General features: G+C 34.6%; 1 protein-coding gene across 3 annotated transcripts; it reads right to left on the bottom strand.

Moving 5' to 3' along the window:
* Positions 1-1,248: 1,248 nt before the first annotated feature.
* TMEM33 (transmembrane protein 33) lies at positions 1,249-24,585 on the bottom strand. 3 transcript variants are annotated; one of them, XM_057727531.1, is made up of 8 exons: positions 24,488-24,585; positions 24,256-24,327; positions 21,190-21,284; positions 20,458-20,645; positions 17,235-17,302; positions 16,149-16,282; positions 11,848-11,931; positions 1,249-6,721 (listed from the first exon to the last, which is right to left on the bottom strand). In XM_057727531.1, the coding sequence occupies exons 2-8, from the start codon at positions 24,298-24,300 to the stop codon at positions 6,592-6,594; spliced, it is 744 nt and encodes a 247-aa protein (XP_057583514.1). In that variant the 5' UTR covers positions 24,301-24,327; positions 24,488-24,585; the 3' UTR covers positions 1,249-6,591. The 3 variants fall into 3 exon arrangements, with proteins under 3 accessions (XP_057583514.1, XP_057583515.1, XP_057583516.1); XM_057727532.1 differs by adding an exon at positions 12,901-13,006 and having other exon boundaries at positions 6,668-6,721; positions 24,256-24,577; XM_057727533.1 differs by lacking the exon at positions 1,249-6,721 and adding an exon at positions 9,645-10,851 and having other exon boundaries at positions 24,256-24,577.

Raw genomic sequence — 24,585 nt, 5'->3', positions numbered from 1 at the left:
AAGCCTTCTTTTTATTGAAAAACACTAGAATTTTCCCTTCCCTTCATGTTATACTTAGTGTTATAAAATCGTCTTTAAGCCTTTTTCATGTTAGAGCGTTACTTACTGTTAGTCAGTCACCTCTAGTCACCCAGTTTAAAAGATCTATGTTAATTATTGCTAATTTTTAGGATCCTTATCTTTTAGAAACTTCAAGTGGTATAGAATAATGTGAATTATTTAAACTAGGAGAAGTAGTAGTAAATAGAGATGAAAATAGACAGGGGTGGCCACAGTGGAGGATTTAATGAGGGCTGGGGGATAATAATACAGAGGTTCATCACATTTTCTATTTTTATGTCTGTTCAAAACTCACCACAAGAAGTTAAAAAAAAAAAAAACCTTTGTTGACAAATCGCCTGTTTAAACTGATAACTCTCAAGGATCTTGGCTGACCACTTTTTTGAGAGGTCTCTCCATTCAACCAGGCTTGGGGAATGAGATGACCTTTCCCTTCCCAAAGCTCAGAATTATTTCCTAAACAGCTTCAAATATTCCCATATGCTCAGGGAAAGAGCATTATGAATTAACAATGTATATGTTCCTATGACCCTATACCACTGAATCTTTAGGAAATCAATTCTCCTAATACTCATAATTTATTGAGCTACCAAACACTTTTCCCCTTACACAATTCATTTACTAATTCAATATTTATTCACCTATCAAAACTGCCTTTATACAACTGATTTCCATATTGCCTCTTAGACTACAGTCTCTAAGTGGACAAAGATTTAATTCGCTTGTACAGTGTTTTACTTAGTGCCAGTTATTGAAATTGCCACACAAAAATATTTCCCAACTCTAAACATCCTTCTGGAAGGGAAATATATTCCTCTATGTTATTATGTATTGATTTATCACTCTGAATATACTGTATATTGTAAATCATTTTAGGGTTACAAATAACTCATCCACTAGGCTGTAAATTTCACTAGACAAAAAAGTACAGGAGAGCAAGCAAGCAAACAGCTGAGAGATGCACTATAATTTTTCTTTTTTTTTTCTTCCGGTTTTACCTTAGACCACGTTTTTTTCCAGTTTCACACTAGGTCACAAAATAACACCAGTTCTATTATTTGTGATGAACTGAAGACAACAGAAGATTTCAAATTCACCTTATTCTAACAAGGCAATGAAGAGCAATGGAAAGCTAAATTCTAATTGTAAATGTTTTTTTGCAACATAACATTTTCAAAGCAGCTTAAATCCAGAGAGATTTTTTTATTACACAATTTGATTTTTACATCAATAAAATCTTAGGTATAACAATCAGATGAAGGAACAACAATTTAATTTGTATTGAAATAAATATTAAATATACAAAGCACATATAGTGAAAAAGGGTCACAATAAATTACAAATGGAGACATTATTTTGCTCAATCACCAAAGAAAGCCCTTGACACTTTCAATTTCACACCATCAAATTTATCATTCTTGCTGATTTAAGCAGAACACAAAACAAATATGGATCCCAGGGCTTACTTTCACAGGTACCAGCATAGATAATTTATTACAGTGATCCAATTTGGAAATCAGTAGGGACCAGTAAATCGCTGCATAAAAGAAAGAGTGAATGAGGTCCTTTTTCCTTAGTGTCAGCAGCCTAGGATTATTATGTTTATTAGATTTTCCTGAAAGGACTTCACATTTTCTCAAATATTCAGGAGCAATATTATGTCCCTCTGAGCCCTACATTAGCATATATGTGCTTTGGTCTTGAATACAGGGGAATGATGAATTTTTCAATTTATTTCATAAATTTATACAGTCTGGATAGTATTGGCCTGAAGAGTATATAACTCGCCAATCTGTATAATATTAGATATTAAAAATGGATTCAAAAGAAGTTACTAAGAAATGCTGACATACTGTGTATACAAATTTTTTAGTTCAATATATCCCATTATAGAGCACCAGAAGTAATGCATTTATATATCAAGCAGTTTTTTATGACTCTCTAATCTTTGTGACCCTTTTACATTTGTTCCAATATATACACATCACAAATGTTACCTGCTCAAGACTTTGCCCATTTGGTCTCAACTTACAAATACATATGTAAGCAAAAATTCATATCAAAAGTATTTGTCTTATTTTTAAGTTACAAAAGAAAATAGTCCAAGTTTGGAATTAAACTGTCATAAACCAAGAAAAAAAAAAAAAAGGTTAGTTTAAAAGTACTGAGCATATAAAAAAAGTAGCTTCAGAAAACTATGATGGAAAAAGTAAAATGATTCTTGGGCCTTTCCTTCTTCTGGAATATGAACTAATTTTTAGATCCCAGCAAAGATACCCAACAATAATTTTTTTCTATCATTCTCTAAAAAAAAGAATCTGTTTTAGACTAAAACAATATTGTACTTTATCTCATCACATCAACTCAAATTTGATACAGATCAGTTTTCCTATTTGCACTGCACAAGAGGAGAAAGACTACCCTAGAGTTAATCCCTCACACAGGAATGTGTTCCTTCTAAGAACTCTCCTGAATATCACCTCTGAAGACAAACATGTCATAGAATAATTTCGACCAGGAAACCTCCCAAACTTTTAGCAGCTCCTTTCTTATCCTTAATACCAGACCCAATCACAACTTTCCACCCAGAATATTATATGAGGACTGCTCATTAAAACAATCTCTGGAAACAACTCCTGGATATATAAAACATATATGCCTTTGGTATATTATCTGCTGAGCTATACTATCATGTAGCCTCTGTAGGATTCTCTTAACTCTACAGAAATTCCAATGAGGTGAATGTTTCTCTAGAGTTAAGTGAAACTATCAATAGTTGTCCCTGCAACTCAAACTGAATTTACAAATCTAGGCACCATTCCTAATATCCAAAAACTTCAACATGCTTTTGTGTTATTGTGAAAAGTCTAAATTTTAAGAGATGGAACTGGCTATACCTTGTACACTTACAAAATGACCACGAAAAAACGTTAAGTACCATTTTTCTACATACCTGAAAATGAAGGAGAAAGAACAATTTTATAATTTATGTGTTTAGGTAATTTAGGCACTTATGAAAACAAAAACAGCAGAGAGACCATGATCTGAATACTACTACTAATTGTGGCCTATTCTACTATTTACCTAGAAAGCTGATACTTCTTTCAGCTTTTGAACATTTCAATATTTTAAAAATGTACTTATAGCAGATGCTTACTAAGTACTGAATATTGAATGACTACATATTAAACAGAGTCATGGAAATCAGGTCCTTAGTTTTATGCTAACTCAGGATTTAGTGGCATTTAACCTTCCAACATGGCATGTAAAACAGCTGAGGACTACTTGAGGAAAGAGTGCCACCTACTGCTCATAAACATAACTGTGGTTACTTTCTCCCTTGAGGTTTTCATTACAGAATAAAAATCAGTCTCAATTTGGGTGACAGCATTGAGGCTAGCAGATCAAAAGGGGATTTGGGTCGGTGGGTGGATGGGAGCTTCAGAACTATATTAATTAAAACATTCCTTAGCATTAGATAAGGATCTTTACCACAATCCCTCAAAATTAATTTCATTCATTCTGATCTCAAACTTAAAAAAAAACAAAACCCAAAAAACAATCAGTTCTGCTCGTGGCATTATATATACTTATTTTCCTTTTTAGGATGAATAATATTCATGTCCTTAACTTACAAACCTAATCTGAATTTTTGATGCTGATTTTTAGGAAGAAAGGAAGTATTCTGATAGCTTTACAATTCTTAGTTATGCAACAGACCATAGATCTTTCACAACTTCTGGTTTAATATTAGCATGCCTTGATTTTCCCTGTAAGGGAGGTTCCTAAATAAATTTTATTTTCTTAAAAAGGCTAGCTTTTTTTCTTGCTTACTTCTTCCAGGAGCATCTACCTTCGTGAATTTTACTCCAAGAGAATTTAAATACAAATTGTTATTTAAGAAATTTCTCTTTAGACTGATTTAAATAGAGTTAAAATTCATGAGAAATCAAGTATACAAAAGGAATACAGAATCTTTGTAGAAATAAAGTAGATTTTGTATGAGGCCTCCACCTGTCCAAGAACGTTTCATATCTTAAAGTGCTAGAAGAGCAGCACTATACCACGTCCTAAAGAATTAGATATTCTGGATGTTAAATCAACTTTTTTTTAAATCTGTAAGTAAAAATAAATTCAGCTATGCAGCTATATCTACTCCTAGTACATTCATTCTATATACTCTATTATATTTCCTTAATTTTAATTTGATAGATATACAAGTTACACTATAATTTCAGATGTCAAAATTAGCTGGTTGTACAATATTCATAGTGCAAAACTCCTAACTACAGGTTCATGCAAACTAAACATCTAGTGATGCTCAAATTGTAAGACTTATTTTTTCATGAATTTAGGAGTATTTTGTTTATAAATCAAGCCTTCCTTTAAAGACCATTAGCATATCAGAAATATAACTCCATTATGTGATAAAAGCCTTGACTTTTGAAGCACAGAGGGTTTTAAATTGTAATAGTATTAATGTTAAATTCTTTTTGTTAAAACCAACATGAATTATTTCCTTTAAGAAAATCCTTTTGACCAATAGTAATTTTCAAAATAAAGAGGAAAAACTAAAAACAGAGGCAAACTTATAGATTATTAAAAGAAACAATCATGGTAAAAACAGAGCACACAAAAAGAAAATTAGTAAATGGAAAAACTGGTGAAATGTGAATAAGTTCTGTACCTTAATAGTTAATAGTATTAGTTTTGATAAATGTTGTATAATTACGGAAGCTGTTAACACAAGGGGAAGCTGAGTAAAGGGTATACAGGAACTCTATACTGTTTTTTACAACTCTTCTACAAATCTAAAATTATCTCAAGATAAAAAAAAAACTGCAGAAAACAAAACAAAAAACCCCTAGTAACTTAAAAATAAATATGCCTTCAGCTGCCAAAATTTCTTGATACAATTCAAATTTTTAAAATCATTAGAAATCAATAATATATTGTTTACTTAACATTATAGTTACTTTATTGCTCTAGAAAATTTAGTTTTTAAAACCATCAGATTATATACATAGTGATAATGAGACTGCCCCACCCCCTGCCACAATCAATGTATATTATGAAGCTTCTCTAACTTAGTAAATATTACAAAATTACAAAAATAGCTGCTTACAGTTGAGCTATCAAGTAGGTATCACATTTCTATATATCTGAAAAGTTGAATAAAAAGAAAACTGATGTTACTGATAAGTCACTGACTATATGTGAGAAATCTAAGTTACATGCACATAGAAGAAAACTGGTTACAAAAATCATTAGATTACTCTGTATTAACGTTCTGCAATGTTTTAAACATTTCCAATCATGCAACAATAGAGAGCAGAATGAATTTTAAAAAGGAGTTAATGGAAGTTCAACAAACATATTTAACATATTATACAACTCAAATCACAGTTGCATAATACATCCAATTCCCCCAATTGTATCCCTGCATTACAACAATGAAATGCATACTATTTCCCCCACAACTCCTCCTCTGGCCCCATTCCTGATCAATAACCTTACCTATAAACCTTTCTATGTAATCTTTTAAATCAGATTTGATGGGTAAGTACATACAATCTTCATTATTATTTCAGAACAGATACAAAGTTTAGTCATACGCTCAATCTTCAGTTACATTCCTTTCAAAAGGCATCTGAACTGCTGTAACTATCTGTGAAAATTCAAGCTTAAGAAACAGAGAAAACTGGCAGTTGACAATTTAAGCAATTGTGTAAACTACAATAATACTAAAACCTATGTGTCCACATTTCTAAAAGAAGAATTTCCTATTTGAGAAATGTTACTCAATGGGTCTCAGAAAGGAAAACTGTCTGACTACTGTACTGCTCTCTGATGTAAAATGCTTAGGTGACTACAAATATTTACCCAATTAGTTAACAAGCTTTCAGTTGGGCCTTTAAAAAAAAAAAAAATAAAGCCACAGAAGTAATTATGAAAATAAAATTTTGGAAGGTCATAGTGTAAGACACATACAGAATTCCTATTATAATGGTACATCCAAAATAAATCTATCCTAACAAAGCAGCACAAAATCAATTTAAAATTAAATACAGTGGGAAGTGTTTTTATTAAAATCATCAACCAAAATTACTGAATGGCAAAAGAATACTGTCTCAAAATACACTGAATTTACATGTTAATATTACCATAAGGAACTCATGCCAGAAGGTTATCAATTAGATGAAAGCAAATTTTAGAGCTATTCTTAACAGAGAAATAAATGTACTTCATGATAAAGGCACAGCAGCATCTAAAGAATTTCTGATACATTTATCACAAGATTCAAACTTCCCTAACTATTAACAACATATTACAATAAGGTTTCTCACAAAGTGTTTAAAAGGCTTGATTTAACATGCCAGGAAAATGATTATTTTTCTTTTGAGATGCATTTATGTAAATTATGTAAATTGCATTGAGGTCAGTTTTACACCTGGAATTACCATCTCTAGCAGAAGTACCAGCAGCTAATAATGCTCATTTATATTATATATAACTTAGCTGAATGTTAAACTATGCAACTGTTGGTGCCAGTCTGCTTATAAAGGCAATGCTCTGGAGACAAAGTCTTCTCACGAACAGTGGGCAAGCAGGTTTCATTATTAGATGTTCAACAACAATCCTCAGTTCATTAAACAAGGTCCTGCAACATAAAATAATTTTCTTTCAGAAACCCAATGAAAAAGCAATGTAATGCAAGTGCAAATGCTGATGAAGGACTTTCCTACAGCCATGAAAGAATCTGAAGAAGTAAAAGCAATAACCAGGGTGCACTATAGAGAACATACAAAATAAAATTCCCAAAATCAACACCTGTGTCCTTTTTGGGGGGAAAATTTATTTAACAAAAGCATTTAATAAATGGCTCTGAGGGCTGAGATTCGGGATGATTTATATCTTCTTTACAGTTGAGTCACATAGTTTTCATATTTGACTTAGACAAATTCAACTAGTTCTAAAAAAGAGAGCAAGAAAGTGAAAATTATGTAATATGAGCAATCCCACCTATTTCCTTAAAAAGAACATACTGCCCCTTAGTGCTTTCCTTATCTGAAAAATGGGGCTATGTACTTATTGGAGTCATAGTGAAGTTTAAATGAGACAACACAGAAGATGCTCAGTAAGTGTTACCTCCCAACTGGATCATTCCACTTGTTGCAATACAAACAGAAGTGATTTTTCTTTTTCCTCTTGAAAGCAAGGAAAACAAACAGAATGTCGACAGGCTAGAGGAGAAAGATAACCTGGCCTGAAAGAGTTAATCATTCCTTGTTTTACTTTAGCCTTCACTAATCTGTAGTTACTAGATTTTTACTTCACAAAGCTAACTCCCTGATACTTAACTCTGTGTGAGTTACATCCTGCTTCTCATTTGTTAACCTTATTTACAACTTGGGAGCTGCACGCCATATGACCACTGTAACAAAATCATTCCTATAGTTTGTTTTGCCTTTCAGAAAGGAGGTCCCCAGCCAACAAACCACAGACAAACAATCAACAAACCGCCAGACCCGTCACCTGAGTGACCTGACGCCAGCTATGACCGTTTTGAAATAATGCAAGGGAAAAAGAAGAATAATGCAAAGGAAAAAGAAGAATAATGCAAAGGAAAAAGAATGCAAGCCCTCCACCAACTTGATCCTTATCATATACCCCAGACTGCAAGCCCCCACGTATAAAATCTTCCCCGACTCCCAAGGACAGGGGGTGGGGGGAGTGGGACACATTTCTTGAGGCACTAGTCTGCTGTGTCTTCCCTTTGCTGGGCAAAGAGAAATAAAGTCATCTCTCTCCTCCTCCAAAATCTCTGTCTCTGTATTTCTATTAGGCCTCAGTATACAGAGGAGCCGATATGACAGAAACACACTGATCAAATAAGCTCTTGTTTGCCTTCAGACTAAATCCCACCTCCTCAACATCCCATGCCCTCCACAATCTAGTCTCAATCAAATTTCCTGCTTCATCTCCTACCACTCTCTGCCATGATACTCATGTTATGCTGCATGCTTGAGCCCAAGCTGGTTGTGGACTGTGACTTTGCCTTAACTGTGCTACTTGCCTACAAAGCGCTCTTTATTACATACTGTAATCACACACACATCACACATATCGTACAGGCTAGTAGACACAAAATCATGTATACTGTACTGTAATTTACAAGTGCTTTAAAGAATCATCAAGGGTAATATCTGGCTGTTCATAACTTATGTGCTGACTCATCCTACAGAAAGACACAACTTCTACCTTTTTGTATGCTCTGTGTTATTTTTACAGTTAGGAGAAGGCAATAATCTGTTTTTGTAAAAGGAGGTAATACATTGTAATACATCACACAAAAACAGGAAGGAAATTTGGAAAGATGCACATTTATCTAAATACCTGCCCTTCCTCTTGTATCACCTATCTTGGTGACAGCCCCATTACTCATGACTTTCCAAGGTTGCAGGCCAGAAACAGGGAGGTCTTTATCTTAATCTTCTTCCTCCTAAATATCTTTCAAATTTATCCCTTTTTTACCACTGAGTTAGTTCAGCTCAGGATTACTCTAACAGTTTCCAAATTAATCTTTTTCCCCTTTTGTTGAGCCTGAAATCCATCTTCTGGAATAGTATTTCTAAATCAGATCTTATCGTATCCTCAACTCCTCCCCATTACAAACTTCAAATGTTCTTCCTACCTTAGAATAAAATCCAAACCCTTTCACACGGTCTAGTTCCTGTCTCCCTTTCTGGGCACAGATCTTTACTACTTCCATATATATTTCCTCAACTCAAGTGACACGTAACTACTGGTATGCCAAGTGCATTCAGGCACCCACGTGCCATAACTCAGACTTCAAGAGATTTGCCTTTTATTACCACCTCCTCAGTGAATTCTCATGTCTCCCTCTGTTCTCTGTGCCTTCACATCACCTTCATCGTCATACTGACTTCTGCAGCTGTCTAACTGACCCAGCTCTAAGTCCCTAGAAAGCAGTATTTCAGGGCTTCCTAGGTGGCGCAGAAGTTAAGAATCGACCTGCCAATGCAGGGGACACGGGTTCGATGCCTGCTCCAGGAGGATCCCACGTGCCGCGGAGCAACTAAGCCCGTGTGCCACAACTATTGAGGCTGCGCTTTAGAGCCCGTGAGCCCCAACTACTGAGCCCACGTACTGCAACTACTGAAGCCCACGCACCTAGAACCTGTGCTCTGCAGCAAGATAAGCCACGGCAACGAGGAGCCCACGCACCACAATGAAGAGTAGCCCCTGCTCACTGCAACTGGAGAAAGCCCGTGTGCAGCAATGAAGACCGAACACAGCCAATAAATAAATAATAAATAAATGTATTTTAAAAAAAAAGAAAAAGAAAGCAGTATTTCAATCCCACATAAATTTGTTATCATCAACGCGCAATCACTGTCTTAAGAATAAATGAGGCTAGGGGCTTCCTAGGTGGCGCAGTGGTTAAGAATCCGCCTGCCAATGCAGAGGTCACGGGTTCGATCCCAGCTCCAGGAGGATCCCACATGCCGCGGAGCAACTAAGCCCGTGTGCCAAAAAAAAAAAAAAGAATAAATGAGGCTAATGAATGAAGTTAGAAGGCGCCTTGAAAACACTCGAGGGTAAACCCCTTCGGGTTACTTACTGATGAGGCCTGATGAAGTCAATGGCTTATATAAAGTCATAGGCCTCGTTCTCTTATTCCTGGCTCTATCCCTGGCATAAACAACAGAACTTTCAGTGGTTATGAAAACGTCTATCTGTGTGTCTAATGCAGCAGCCATCAGCCACACATGCTTCTGAGCACTTACAGTATGGTTAGTGTTGACTCAGGAAATGAGTTTTACATTTTATAAATTGTAATTAATTTAAATGGTCAAATGTGGCTAGTGGCTGCTCTATTAGCACAGCTCTGCACAATCTACACTAGACATGAACAAAGGAATAATACCACTAACTTGAGAAAAAATATCGTGATAAGTGAACACAGTACAAACTGGCTATACAGACTATTTCATAACCCTTAATAAAAAGTACAGTGTAGAAAATATAGTTTTATAGCCTGCTTATCAGTATTTATAAGCCCAAATATTTTCCATTACCTTTCCATTGTTTTGATTGAAACGTGTGCTAATGTGAGATGTTTATTAGCACATATTTGTGTTATCTTGATCCACTGCTATCCTTTCTTTTGTATTCCACTGAACATTTCTACATTTTTATAGATGCTGATATGATTTAAGGATGTTTGGAGAAAATAGGAGTAGAGAAGAAGAGGATATAAAGAAGCAGAGAAAAACAAATCTGCTGGTGAAAACTGGATGCCAGGGTAGAGAACCTGAATATAATGTTTAAAATGAATACATGAACCAGAAAGAAAAAGGGAAAAACTCATGGAATCAAGTAAAATTAAAGGTTTATTTCTGACTAGGGACTCATTAAGAACCTATGTCTAAAGAAAGTAAGCTCTATTTTAGCAAGTATTGTGAAAAAGACACCATCTGTGAGAGCATAAAAACCCCTTCAAAAGAGGAGAATCAGAATCATAAGAAAAGGAAAATATTTATTAAGAACCTGATAGAATCTAAGCACTTTTAAAAACAGTACTTCATTTCACCTCCAGAAGGAGGTTTTTCTGTCAGTGAAGAAATTAAAATTTGAATAACTTGCCTTAAGTCACACACCTGGCAAACGATGGAGCATCATTCAAATTCAGTTCTTTTTACTTTGCTTGTGAAAATATGATAGAGATCATGCTAATAAACTCACTGGACTTCTGGCTGAATTCTACTACATGATGAATTTATTTTAAACATGAAAACAAAAACTATGTTAACATTAGTATTTGAGTATTTAAGAAGCTAGTAAAAACAGCTATTCATTTTTCTTTTCTTCTAACTTTTGAGATCAGAAGGTATAATTTATTGTACATTTATTTAAGCCTCCATTCCTGAATATTATGGTAATTTACTAAAATATTTCTCTGCTTCTTCACTCTTCCACTCCAAACAACTCTGCACAAGGCTATCAGAAAAATATTACGATTATGTCAAAACCCTCATTCCTATACATCTAAAAAGTAAGTTCCAAACTTCTTACACTGAAACTCAAGAAGTTTTATGATATGGCTCCAATATACCTTTTAAATCTTTGCTCTAACCACTCACCATTCAGAATTTCCCATATAATCAAATAGATCTACTCAATGCTCCTTAAACTGTTTTTATCTTCTTGCCTCTGAACTTGTGCTCCTACTGTTTTCCTACCTAAAATGCTTTTCCCTTATTCTGTCTATTCAAAGGCTTTAATCCTTCCAGAACAAATTAAAATCTTTATTTTGTGAAACTTTCCTGGGCTCTTCTCTTTTCTGGCTCAATGATCTCTCCCCTCTTGTGCACTACAGTATTGATATAATAAACATGACAATTCATCACAGATTGGTATGTGAATACCATATCCTAAACTTTCTTATTATTTGACATGTGTTTTTGCTTCTTCAACTAGGAAAGTGCCATGAGAAGTTAGACTTATGTCCTACATATTTTTAAATTCCTTAAGCTTTAGCATTATTTTAGACATGGTCAAGAAAACTCTAGTCTTAGCATCTGAAAAGAAGTACAACCACCTCCTTATCAATCCTAGGTAGTTCTAGGCCTAGAACTTAAATTCACAAAAACACTGCCTGCTTCTCAATTCTAACATAAAAGTTAAACTCTTAAAAATTACAAATACTGTATTTCACAATACTCTTAAATAAAAACAGGTTTAAACTAATCACCAGCTTACCGACAATATGGATTTCTTCGAGAGGAGTATCGAAGAGTAAGGAATCTATAGTATATAAAAGGCTGGAACAAACTTCCTTGACCACTGAAATAAACAAATACAAGGGCAATAAATATACAACATGAATTCATATGTATACTCTCAAAATTTAAAGACAATTTAATTGGAGACTGTGTCTTCATTCATCAAATGGTCATAGAAATCTCTATCATATTTAAATCCAAATTATTTGTGTATTCATGTAGGTATTACTGTTTAAATTTTTAAAAGCTACTAAATAAATCAGAAAATGTTAAATGCTTCAACAATTACCACTAATAGATAATCAAGTTTTAAAACTTTATAAAATATTTAAAATGAAAAGTAGTTTATTTTATATAAACAAATAAGAAAACTAAATAAAACCATACAGGCTCACTAGTAAATTTACATAGCCTATACTATTTATTTTTCTTGGTTAAAAGCACAATTTCAACACCCCAAGAGTCATATATATGTTTATCGAATTCTAGTCTGGAATTCTTTCCTAGGAAAAACTATTTTGATTAAGATATACACTAAAATAACTACAAATAAAATCCGGCACCAAACTAAAATGGACAGTTAAGTAGCAGGGCTAAGTAAATTTTATGTTTATTTGATGAACTTGCTATGCAACTACTTAAAATCTTGACTATGAAAACTACACAGAAACTTTGAAGAAAACAATATAAAGCTATACATATTACTACAACTATATTTTAACTTTTGGGGGGAATAAATGCATTAAGATGCTAAATATGGTTTGTTTCTTGGGTTCAATTTTTTTAGCCCTCCCCCCACCATGAGGCTTGCAGGATCTTAGTCCCCCAACTGGGACCCCTGCAGTGGAAGTGCAGAGTCCCAACCACTGGATCACCAGGGAATCCCTTTTAGCCTTTTTTTTCTAAATTGTGTGATATTACTTTCATAATAAAAATTTATAAGATTACAAACTTACAACTAAATGTTATATCTACTTTCCCCAATAAATCACATAAAACATTAACTCTTTAAATTGAAAAATGCACCTACTAGAGAAAACGTAAGTAGAAAAGAATATTCAATGGAAAACAAATTTTCCATTATCCAAGTTCCTCCCTCAAAGTCATAGCAGTCTCTAGGACATCGTTCCAGAAATCTACATAAACAAGTGTATATAATAACTAACACACAGTGCTCACTTTGTAAAGCACTGAATCCACTTAAGTCTAGGAGTGAAGTGGTATTATCATTCTGATTTTAAAGATGAAGAAACTGAGGCAGAAAGAAATATATATGCCTTTAAACACACACACACCCAAAATATAAACGGGGAATACCCCACACAGTTCTCAAGCAATTTTAAACCTATTAAATCTTGGAGATCATCCCCTATAACAACACATAAATTATCTCATTCTTCTTACAGCTTCAAATATTTCATCTTATGCATGTACTATTATGTTACAGGTTCTCTACTAATAAATAAAGCTACAACGATCACCCTTTTATCTTTCTGTGCATATGTGCCTGTATACGTAAGGTAAACTCATAGACTACATGTATAAGAAAACTCATAGACTTCACTTTTAAATACAGAGCTTTACCCATTACTGCTACAAGTTTAACTTAATAAAGCCTTCTAATATTACACTGTGCTGCTTCTACCTTGAAAGGTAGCATTTAAAGGAATAATGACTTAAAATCGTTTTTAATTTTATTATCTGTGTTATAGTCAAGTGACATACTTGAAGCATTAATAGCTTTTCTTATTAGGGACTGAATAAAACTTTATTACTTAATTAATTTTTTAGAATAACACAGTGATTCCTCTGTTTAAATATTTTTGGTAAATTCTCATTTCCTTTACAATAATCTTAAAAATTAAAATCAATTTGTACATAATTAAGTGTTTAAAGAAAATATTAAGTAGCACAATCGACTTAATATATCAATATAGTCAAAACTTGGTACTTCAACAAAAAATTCACTACAGTTCCAAAAATGAGGTTTTCGTTTAAGTGTGCCTGGCATCTCAGCATTTCATTATAATTCTCCTAAGCTTACTTACAAGGAGAACAAATTATTTTGCTTATTAACCAGAATCTGGAGGTTTCAGATACAGACACCAATTATCTCCACATAAAGAGTTTTGGCAGCCACATTTTAACTTTTACCCAGGTATCTGAAACAAATCACAGAACCTCGTGTAACTAAAACCAGATGACCCAAGAAACAGAAAAATGAGCACGAAAGTAAGAGGGCAAAAAGTTTCTTTTACCAATTAAAATGTTTAAGTATATGCTGAGGATCAGGAAAAAGAGATGAACTAACTTTTAGGGTGAAAATTTCAGAGTGGAATAATCAACAAAAATAGCTGCCTTGAATTCTATACTCACCATTTATGGAATGTTACAACTGGGAGGATTTTTGGCAACTATTTATTTCAACTACTACTAATTTTTTTAAGTGTAGAAAATCAAGGCCCAGAAGGCTAGGTTTATGGTAAAATCAACCAGAATCCAGATCCCTAACACCCAATAAGAAGTCTTCCCACTGTGTCATTCCAAGACCCTATTTAGATTACATTATCTAGTTTGGAACCCCACAACTTAAGCAACACGTGGTGATCCTGGAGTTTCCAGAGGAAAATATTATTTATAAGAATGGTACAGATGCATATATGAGGAAATTTAGAAAACTCTATTATCAGATTAAAGAAAGACTACTAAAGAAAGGAGTAACTGTCAGGTATAGAAAAAGCTTACTAGTTAACCAAGGCAATGAACATTAAAATGAAATATTTCATAGACAAAAATAAGCTTGTTACAAATTTATGAGATTATGGAAAATAGGTAATACAGACCTATTAGAGGACAATCTGGTATGTCTGTCAAATATAAAATGCATCTAGCTTCGATTCAGCAAAAGTACAGACTTACACAAAAATATAAGCAGACAGGTAAAAAAAAATGTTTACTGCATCAACATTTGGAAAAGTAAAAATCTGGAAACAAATGGCCATCAACAGGGGAATGGGTAATAAAATATAGCATATATGATGGAACACTATACATCCATTAAATGAAACAAACCAGAACTATGAATGTCAATATAAATAGGCCATGAAAACATACTGTATGAGTGAAAAAAGGAAGATGTAGACAATTGATGCTTTTGATGTAAAGTAAAAACTAAACAAAGCCCCACACCCAAAAAATAATGTGTATTTTCTACCCATCTGTGTAAGCACTTTAAAAGAACTACATACATGTACACATATCAAACTCCTTAGCTCTAGGAAGGAGAGGACAGAATTGTAACTAGAATTCATAGTCAAATGGTATTTTAGCTTTTATTTGTAATGTGCTATTACTTGAGAAACTGAAAATTGAAAAAGCAATAATCTGGGACTGCAGAAATGTAGTTTTAAAACTTGAATGTAAGAATATAGATATAGAGGTCAATATTATCCTAATGTTCTATTTTTAAAATGAAGGCAGGGGACTTCCTAGGTGGCACAGTGGTTAAGAATCTGCCTGCCAATGCAGGGAACACGGGTTCGATCCCTGCTCCAGGAAGATCCCACATGCCATGGAGCAACTAAGCCCGTGCACCACAACTACTGAGCCTGCGCTCTAGAGCCCGTGAGCCACAACTGTTGAGCCCATGTGCCGCAACTACTGAAGCCCGCACACCTAGAGCCTGTGCTCCACAACAAGAGAAGCCACCGAAATGAGACCTGCGCACGACAATGAAGAGTAGCCCCGGCTCTCCGCAAACAGAGAAAGCCGTGTGCAGCAACAAAGACCCAACACAGCCAATAAATAAATTTATAAAAACATTAAAAAAAATAAAAGGCTTTCTTCATTCATTCCTTCTATAACTAAGATACAGACAAAATATGGAGGTGGCAGTAAGCAACTATTAATACCAGATCTTAACTTTTCAGATTTTTCTCTAGTATAGGAAAAACCATCTCAATAATGTTAGGATGGACTAAACTAGCCTTCCTAAGATTCTTTCAAAAGTATTTTGAAATTAATTTTCAAAATATTAAATGATAAATCACAAGGAATAATACAGAAAACAAATTCCTAGGTTTACTATAGTAAACTATAGTAGTTTACGATAGTCTCAGGTTCTCTACTATCATGTGAAAAGATGATTGCTAAGATCCATCTAGCTCTGCATATCAGTATCTACTCCAATAGACGTAAGCAGGATAAAATTTGAGTTAATGCATTTATTATGTTCACTTAGACACCAGCCTCCTAAAACAAATGTATTTTTATTCTTACCTAAAAAGCATAAAAACTGTAGCAGGCATCAAGAATATTTCATTACAAGCAATGAATTTCAAAATATTCTGTTGATTAGAGCTTAATTTATCCAAGAGAGATCTCAGCAGAGGTAAACTATTTGAACCCTTTGCCTAAAACATAAAAAAACAAACATTAGAAATAACAAAAGCATTTTTAATCACTCAATTATTTTCTTCCTTTAGATAAACACATATCCAATATACAATACAACCAAAAGACAATTATTTGAAAATGATAATATAAAAATTTACAAACTATTTAGGGAAAAAAGTTAATGTATTTCCCTGCTTTATTATATTTTCTATATTTGAAGAGTTAGAGAAACAGTTTTAATAAAAGTCTTTTTCATTCATAGATACTTTATTTTCCTTAAGAAACACTAGATTATTTCACTAAAAGTGGTGGTTATTTCTCTCCAACCATAACAAAACCTGGCTACCCAGAAATACAGTTAAAGTATCTGTGACTCCTTAGTTAATTAAAGGTAGGAACAACAGAGTCCCATGACTGCTGTGGTCCAAGAACTATAGGGATAAAGAAAAAAGCCAATACAAGGCAAAATTTCGGATATTTTAATTCAAATTTCAGGGCCTATGCAGTCAATCTGCATGGCACACTGAAGTTGTTAGGCTTAATGTTCCAACCCAGTAATAAGAAAAAATTTTAGGAAAGCAACAGCTCTGAAGATCAGTATAAAAGAAATTTGCTACACTCTACTCACCTGGTATGTTAAAATTACTGACAGAACAAGACATCTCTGAAAACATATCAAATCCAAGATATGATTTGTTTTTTAATAAAAAGATCTATTTCAAACTTGAAAAATTCCTCCAGGAACTGGGAGATAATTTTAAATACAACCCCTTATCTACAAAAGGTACTATTTTACTGAAACAATAAAAAATTCAAAAACTTTCAAATCACTAATTTAGAGCAAGTTTGTAAGGAATACAGGAACTTTTTGTGACAAACACCCAAATGTCTTAGAACTGAAATTTGTGTCAACTATCTGTAAATCCAGGAGTCAAAAACAAAAAACTAAGCCAGCATTGTTCTACTTACATCAAGGACCTTTTTCGTGTACGTGGCAGCATGAAGCAAAGAAAATAACAAGACTGGGAAAATACTCACTGAAGAAAATAATTAAGGAAAACATTAAAAATTCATCAAGCATTTTGTAAAACAGGCTTTGTAATATGTTCAAATATACAGATCTGAAATGGCACCTGCTAAAATGAGTTCAGTGACAGCTTTTATTTTACTGATACACTTTATAAAGTGAAGTTTTTTTTAATCTGCAAAGAAAGTCAACTTTCAGTTTTTAAACCTCACAGTTCTTTATATGAAGAAAATAGCGAAAAAGTTTTTTCACCCATTCCTATTGGATAAAATATAGTGAACATCTGCTAAATCAAGGTGAAATCTAGGCCATCTCAAAGCATTAAGTATTACAGCTTTTAACCCCACAACGGCCATCCTGGACAGAATAGCTTAGCCTTCAACTACCAAGATAGTCTTTAGTACTGCTTTCATCAACTCAATTGCTTAGGAAAGAGTATAGGGTAATGGTTTAAAGAGTAGTTCCCAAATTTTCCTCAACTAAAGATCTTTAATTCTCTCTTTCCTACAAGGACCCCATTACTTTGAGATACTGTTCCAATCAAGCTTTTACAGTTAGTGTGCTCTCAATTTATACAAACAAAAAAGACAGTATATATTTGATTTTGTATATAGTCAATTGAGTATCTCGTCAGTTTAACTGTAGACATGAGCAAAGAATCCTTATATTTGAGTTTCACTGTTTGGCTTTATGTCACAGATAAAATATACACTTGTCATTCAGCTTTTTGAAAAACGGAAATTGCTTAAAAGACTCCACTCCAATCCCTGCTAGGTTGACTAAAAAGAAAAACAAAAACCCACTTGTCCAAGTTATTTCCATGAAATGATATAGACAGCCATGAATGGTAAAAACGCTTGTCCTAAAAATAGTAGTAATTTCTAAGAGATAAACCATTATATTTTTCTAAACCAGCTGAAAGCTTGATGCAAGGGAAATGATGACCACTACAACACAATCTAAATATCAAATTTGTTTATAACCATAACTCATCATTTAGGACCCAAAGTTTCCTAAGTTCCAACGGGCTAGTAAACACTGACCTACAGCCAAGTATTAGAAGAATTCTAACTCTTCAATTTATATTCTGACCAATTCTTCTGTGCCACTCATAAGAATTAAGTAAAATCCCTGGGTCTCACCCTTGGCTCTGACACTAACTTCATTTCCCTAGGCCACGTTCCATCTTCTGTCATATGAATTTGCAGCGATCAAACCTAGGGATTTCTAATGAGTCTTACATCTGTAACATTCTGTAGTTCACAAATCCTTGCTAAGAGATTCATAATCTTAGCATTCACTGTTACTTTTAGACTATTTAGAAAATACAAGGGGTGAAGAGTGTACAACAGAAAAAGGACAATATATCACCTTTCTAAAAGCAAAGATCAGAACATGACTTTGGGCTCACCTTTATTAACATAATACCCAATTACTTTAGGAATCAGGTTAGTATTTCTTGTGAATTAATAGTTTATGTTATTCTCACTGCATACTCCCACCTCCCCTCCCTGTAAGAATTTAAAGAACATTAAATCCTTAATCTTCAACATTCCCCAGAGATGGCCTAGAAAATAACTAATTGGATAGAAAAAGCAGAGGTCTTCACTGTCATGAGTCATCTGGCACAGTCTCAAGATTCACTCAATAAAACTGTGCCAGAGGTCGCTACTGATGTATTCAATTTGCTCTACATTAATTATTTAGAAAACACAGCTTCTACCATTTCTATTCTTCTCTTTAAAGAAATTTTAAACTACCAAGGGCAGAAACAAGAACCTCTATATAATTTCCTATTATATCTCAGAAAATCAAGAATTTTAATACTGGTGATTGTAAAGGACCTCAATGACTGTGGCTGACAAAAGCAGGTCAATCCAACAATATGTCAAACAAACGTGCTTATCATTTAGTTGTAGTACAACAATTATCTAGCGAGTTCTACCTAAGTTACTACTCACTTGCCAATGTGATGTTAGGCAAGTTACTTTAAACTCTTTGAGCCTCAGTATCCTTATCAGTAATATAATGCTCATTATAATTCTTTTCAGAGTGCTGCAAGGATTAAGTATGTCAAGTCTGTATATACTGGTAAAATACATGCTCAAAAAAATTTCACTTTCCTCCTATTCTCTTCTCCTTAAAACGTATAAAAAATTTACTTAAAATATACTTCATGAACATAGAAAATATTATCTAAATAGGTAGTATTTAGTGTTAGAGATATACTTTATTGTACTTTTCATTAGGTACAGTTGTATCATAAATATTCAAGGACACTTTAAAGCAGTACTTCTGAAAGCACGGGATACTTTCCTGAGGGATGATTTATGGGGGGTGGGGGTAGGGGGTGGACAACTGATTAAACCGATTAAGTTTAGGAAAACACTGGTAACTCGCGGTCTCACAACGCACACTACCACATCAAAGGGCCTACAGTAAAGAAATCTATTTAATAACGTTTAACTTATTGCTTCCCAAACATACCAAACTGCAGAATCCTTTCCCCTGCTTTTTACGAATACCTACTATTATCCCACGACATATTTTTGAAACATGTAAACATACAAATTCCAAATGAGTTATTTAATTCTCATTAGCTCCAGAGAGTATCCATGTGTCCTTATTTTCTACTCTATCCATAGCAAATAATTTCTCTTTATTCTATTGATTTATTAATTATCCCATTCTCAGCTTAAGTAAGTTATTTCTTGATTAATTTCCATTTGTTTCTAGCTTACTGGGAGTTGAAAGAAAGAGCTGAGGATTTCTCTTTCCTTAAAGCAAGACACCTGGGCATTTTCCCAAAGAATGTGTGAATTAAATGGAAGAAATATATTAAAATAAATCCTCCATAGGCTTGTGCTTTGAATCTGAAATTTAAAATATCCATTGCTAATAGAGAAGCTTACAAGAGGAAAGATCAAAGGTACAAAGTTTAAAATTCCCAATCAGCTCTTCAAACTTTGGACTTCACGTTTCAGAGTCAGAAATTCTTACACTTAAAATATCTTCATTCAAATGAAGTGCCAACAAACCAACCAACCAGCCCAGGCTTCATGAACACCCTCATTGCTGACTCCTTCCTACAGCAAAAAATAGTAACAAGAGATTTCCTATACACTCAATAGGCAATTTCACTGTCAAAAAGGTACAAAAGGATACTTGTAACAGGGTAGGAATTGACAAAGATGAGTGAATACAACAGGTAGTGGCAGCTGTCCTCTAACAAAGCCTGGGCCAGGAATGCTCTACTTAACTGGAAGTGTGGTAATCTTTGGTGCAGCCTCAGAGCACTAGTCAGAGCATTTGCCAGCAAAGCACGTTGATAAAAGCTTGCCGCTTCATGCAACCTGCAAATTACCAGGGGAGAAGTTATCATGAGACATAAACAACTACCATGTCTCTTCCTCCTTTGTGAATTGCATCATAATTGCACAACACCTAAATCTATTACTTGTCAATAGAAAAAAAAATTACTTGACCATACTGTACCTTTTTAGAAGCATCACTTTCTTTTATACATACCCAACTGAATTTTTATTTATTTATTTATTTGTATTGAAGTATAGTTGATGTACAATACCCAACTGAATTTTATACAGCATTCTTCCTTTTACATTAAACAGTCAAAAATGCAAAAAAAAATGAACACATCTCATCCCCACATTCATTTTCTCTCAGATTTTCAATGTGATATTACTTTCCATAAAGCACATGATATAAAATATACCTCCAGCTGGTAACATTAACTAGAATATTAGTGCCTTAAAGATGAGATCTGTGTTTTATTTGTCCCTGAACCCCTTACAGTTTAACAAGTGTGACACCTAAAAGGTATTCCAGAGAAAGTGAACAAGTGAATATACCAAAGGCAGAAACATGTATAATACATACCCAAGAAGAGGCAGAACAAACAAAGCAGAGCAGTAAACTGTGAACAAGCGAGAGAGCCACATTGCCGTGTCCAGTTTATTGGCCATCATGAATTGCTGAATTTAAAAAGAAAAATACTGTAGTAAATTAAGCTTGCAAATTATGTTTTTAAGGATGAATACTATGTCGTTTTATTCCTATTCAAAATGTCTCAATGCCCCTGCAGCAATTGTTTTTTTAAGATCATTAAGTGTAAACTCTTAGGGCAATTGTTTCATATATATGTTCAGTAACAAGGCCAAATTCCTTATAGTTTTGATATGGAAAGCATAGGAAGTACTTAAATAGAAAAATACCAGCTGACATTAAAAAAAAATAGACTATTTAGGCAAGAAAAATTTTGAACAGAAATTTAACTACAATTGTATTCCTTCAACACTTGTAATACTGGCTTCTTCTACTTTAAAAGAACATTAAATAAGAACTAATTGCTCTCAAGAGAACCACAATGCCTATTCTTAGAAAAATCTCAAATTCAAACAGGCAAGTCTCAGAGCTGAGCAAAAAGGCATCACACAAAGCCAGTTTGGACTCAACCAACCTTACAAAGGAGAAATGTAAAACCTTGGTAATAGTCACTCACTACTGCACTCCTTAGCCTCTGGATGATTTGCCAACATACACACAAGGGCCTGGCATACTGTAAGGGCTGTCAGGTGTTAATGGCACCTGACTCCGATTTTATGACTTTCTTCATCCTCTTGAAGCTCCCTGACAAGTCTTACTCTGGTTTCTGTGGCCCTGAATTAAACTTCCATGTATCACTTTCTTCTCCATTTTTTCCTCCTATCTTTCCTTTTGCTTCATTTTGCCAACAGATGTGTCCATCATCACTAATGCAATAACTTAAAATCGATTTTCTCATTCAAACTGTATCTTGTATTCAAATTCTAAAGTGGCTTTTACATTTTTTGATGGAATCTACATAAACAATTTTCACATCATGACCCAATACACGAGTATATAAAATAAACAAATATTTCACAAAAACAGCATTTATCTTGACTTTGTGTGATAAATTTTGGCCTTTTGTATTCTGTTTGATGTTTTAGAAACAGTGTTTCCATGAAAAGGATTTCAAATTTCACTAATAGCTCTTAACCTGGAGTCTAAAACACTGCTCAAAGCAATCTAAATTATCTTTTGAAAGAAGATATAAAAAATACTTTGGAGGAAAAAATGCAAGTATATTTTAAAATTCAAGGATTTTATTTAATTTTATTGCATGCTTTCCAACTGTATGCAGGTAATTTCAGACATATGCCTCCAATTTATTCTACCCAAACCTACTGCACTGTTACTCTTCTAAATTTAAATGATCACCAGTAGTCAAGTGGAAGGATGAATCCAGCTTACAGTGCTCAGTTTCTCTACAAATATGCAAACTCTACATGACAGTTTAAAATTTAATTTTAGAACATTTTCTTTAAAACCTATTTGCTGACTTAGAGGGCCAGGATAGAGAGGGTGGGAGGGAGCTGCAGGAGGGAGGGGATATGGGGATATATGTATAAATACAGCTGATTCACTATGGTGTACCTCAAAAACTGGCACAACAATGTAAAGCAATTATATTCCAATAAAGAGCTTTAAAAAAAAAACTGTTTAGGGTGTTCATTTTGTGATAAATCATTGAACTCTGCATTTCGTCTTATACACTTCTATGCATGTTCATTTTACTACACAATTTAAAAAAGGCTTAAAAAAGTGTATTGGTTTACATTTTAAGAGTGAACTGACTGACCATGTTACAAGCAATTCAAGCAAAAAATATAATGGATCTTTGGGTGAAAAAACTATCGAGGTGAAAAATTATTCACACAATCTTAAAGTACCATGACAGAATATTTTTAATTTACAAAGGGAAACAAGTTATCTTTACAATAGAGAATCTGATGGACACCACCCTAACCAAATGATCACACTAGATATCTCCAATGATGGAATAAATCAACATAAAATGCTTCCTGATATATATACAAAGCCCTGAGAAGAACAGAATAGCACTGATTTAATATTCCTACCAAAATGTTAAAGCCGAATCTAGTCATGGGGGGGAGGGGGCGGTAATTAGACAACTCCAATTTGAGAAGCACTCTGCAAAACAACAGGTCGAGACTCTTAAAGACAAAACTGAGAGGAGCACGACAAGGGAACTGTTCCAGACTAAAAGGGAGCAAAGGCCAGGAAACGCAATGCACACTTTTTGACTGAGTCTGGATAAGGAGGAAAGGACAACTGAGAAAATTTGAATATGAATTGTACATTAGGTGATAACATGTAGCAACGTTAAATTTCCCAAATTTAACTGCAAAAATTGCTGTGATAACTGCATTGTGGTCCTGAAGAAGAATACTGAAGTACCTATGGGTTAATCATCATGATGTACGCAACTCTCAAGTGGTTCAGCAAAATTAAAGAAAGAAAAAACGAAAGTGTGCGTATAAAGAGATGTTGCAAATGTTTAAGAAGAAAAAAGGGACTCATTCCATTCACGCACTTAAGGTTCAAAATTCGAGGACAGTTATGCTTCTGGTAAAAAAAGTAGTAAGCAGCAGATCTGCATCTTTAAGAATAAAAAACTTTACGAAAGCGTAATAACATGTCTCTTCGTAAAATGACGAGAAAAAAAAAGACCAATTTTTGCTTAAAAACGGGCAAAACTGTCCTCTGCCAAACGCGTGTGCGGAATCAGGCGTGTGTCACGGCACAATCTCAGGTGGCATCTTCAACCTTGGGACCTAGGACAGAGACCGAGGGGTGAGAAGAGGCAAGAAGGCCCAATTTCCTCGGCATACAGGTGAGGGCCACCTGCTCCAGACTGGCTTGTTATCTCTTCCGAAACAGAAACTGGCAGCTTCCTCTAATGTCTTCGCTCAAGATCGCCCCTCTCCCCACCCCCACCCCAAGCCCTAATCCCAGTCCTGACAGCAGTGAGCCTCTGGAACGCCTCGAACCCGACTTCCGACGCTTCCTGCTCCTTCCTAACTTGCAAATCAAGCCACACGACCCTGCGCGCTCACTTACCACTGCGCCCGCCGCTTGGGGGCTGTTTGGGGCCGTATCCGCCATGGGGGGCTCACACACGCGTCTAGGACGCTGCAATCGAGAAGGAAAAAGGGAAAAGGAAGGTCAGCGCCAGGCCGCCACTCTGGGAACTGGCTTCCCTGTGGGAGCTTCCGAGTCTCCACAGAGCAAAGGTCTCGCTGCTTCAGTGCCGCGGACTGTCCCGCGGGCACCTGCAGCGCCCGGGAAATACCTCTCCCGCACGGCGAAGAGTAACGCCGGTTTTCCAGAAGGACCGGAGCGAAGGCGGAGCTTCAGGACAAGGCCGACCTAAAGCCGCCGGCTCCAGGT

Source organism: Hippopotamus amphibius, chromosome 3, assembly GCF_030028045.1.
Source record: "Hippopotamus amphibius kiboko isolate mHipAmp2 chromosome 3, mHipAmp2.hap2, whole genome shotgun sequence".
NCBI classification, from domain to species: domain Eukaryota; kingdom Metazoa; phylum Chordata; class Mammalia; order Artiodactyla; family Hippopotamidae; genus Hippopotamus; species Hippopotamus amphibius.
The sequence above is the reverse complement of the archived record's forward strand: the minus strand, read 5'-3'. Positions and strand labels throughout refer to the sequence as shown.

What these genes read in the sequence shown, in the direction of transcription:
- TMEM33 (XM_057727531.1), bottom strand. Translation starts at nt 24,300, where the DNA reads ATGGCGGATACGGCCCCAAACAGCCCCCAAGCGGCGGGCGCAGTG. An exon ending in ACACGAAAAAGGTCCTTGAT is followed by an intron (nt 16,283 to 17,234) that starts GTAAGTAGAACA and finishes TTTATGTTTTAG; the next exon opens with GCAAAGGGTTCAAATAGTTT. An exon ending in CGAAGAAATCCATATTGTCG is followed by an intron (nt 6,722 to 11,847) that starts GTAAGCTGGTGA and finishes TTTATGTTGCAG; the next exon opens with GACCTTGTTTAATGAACTGA.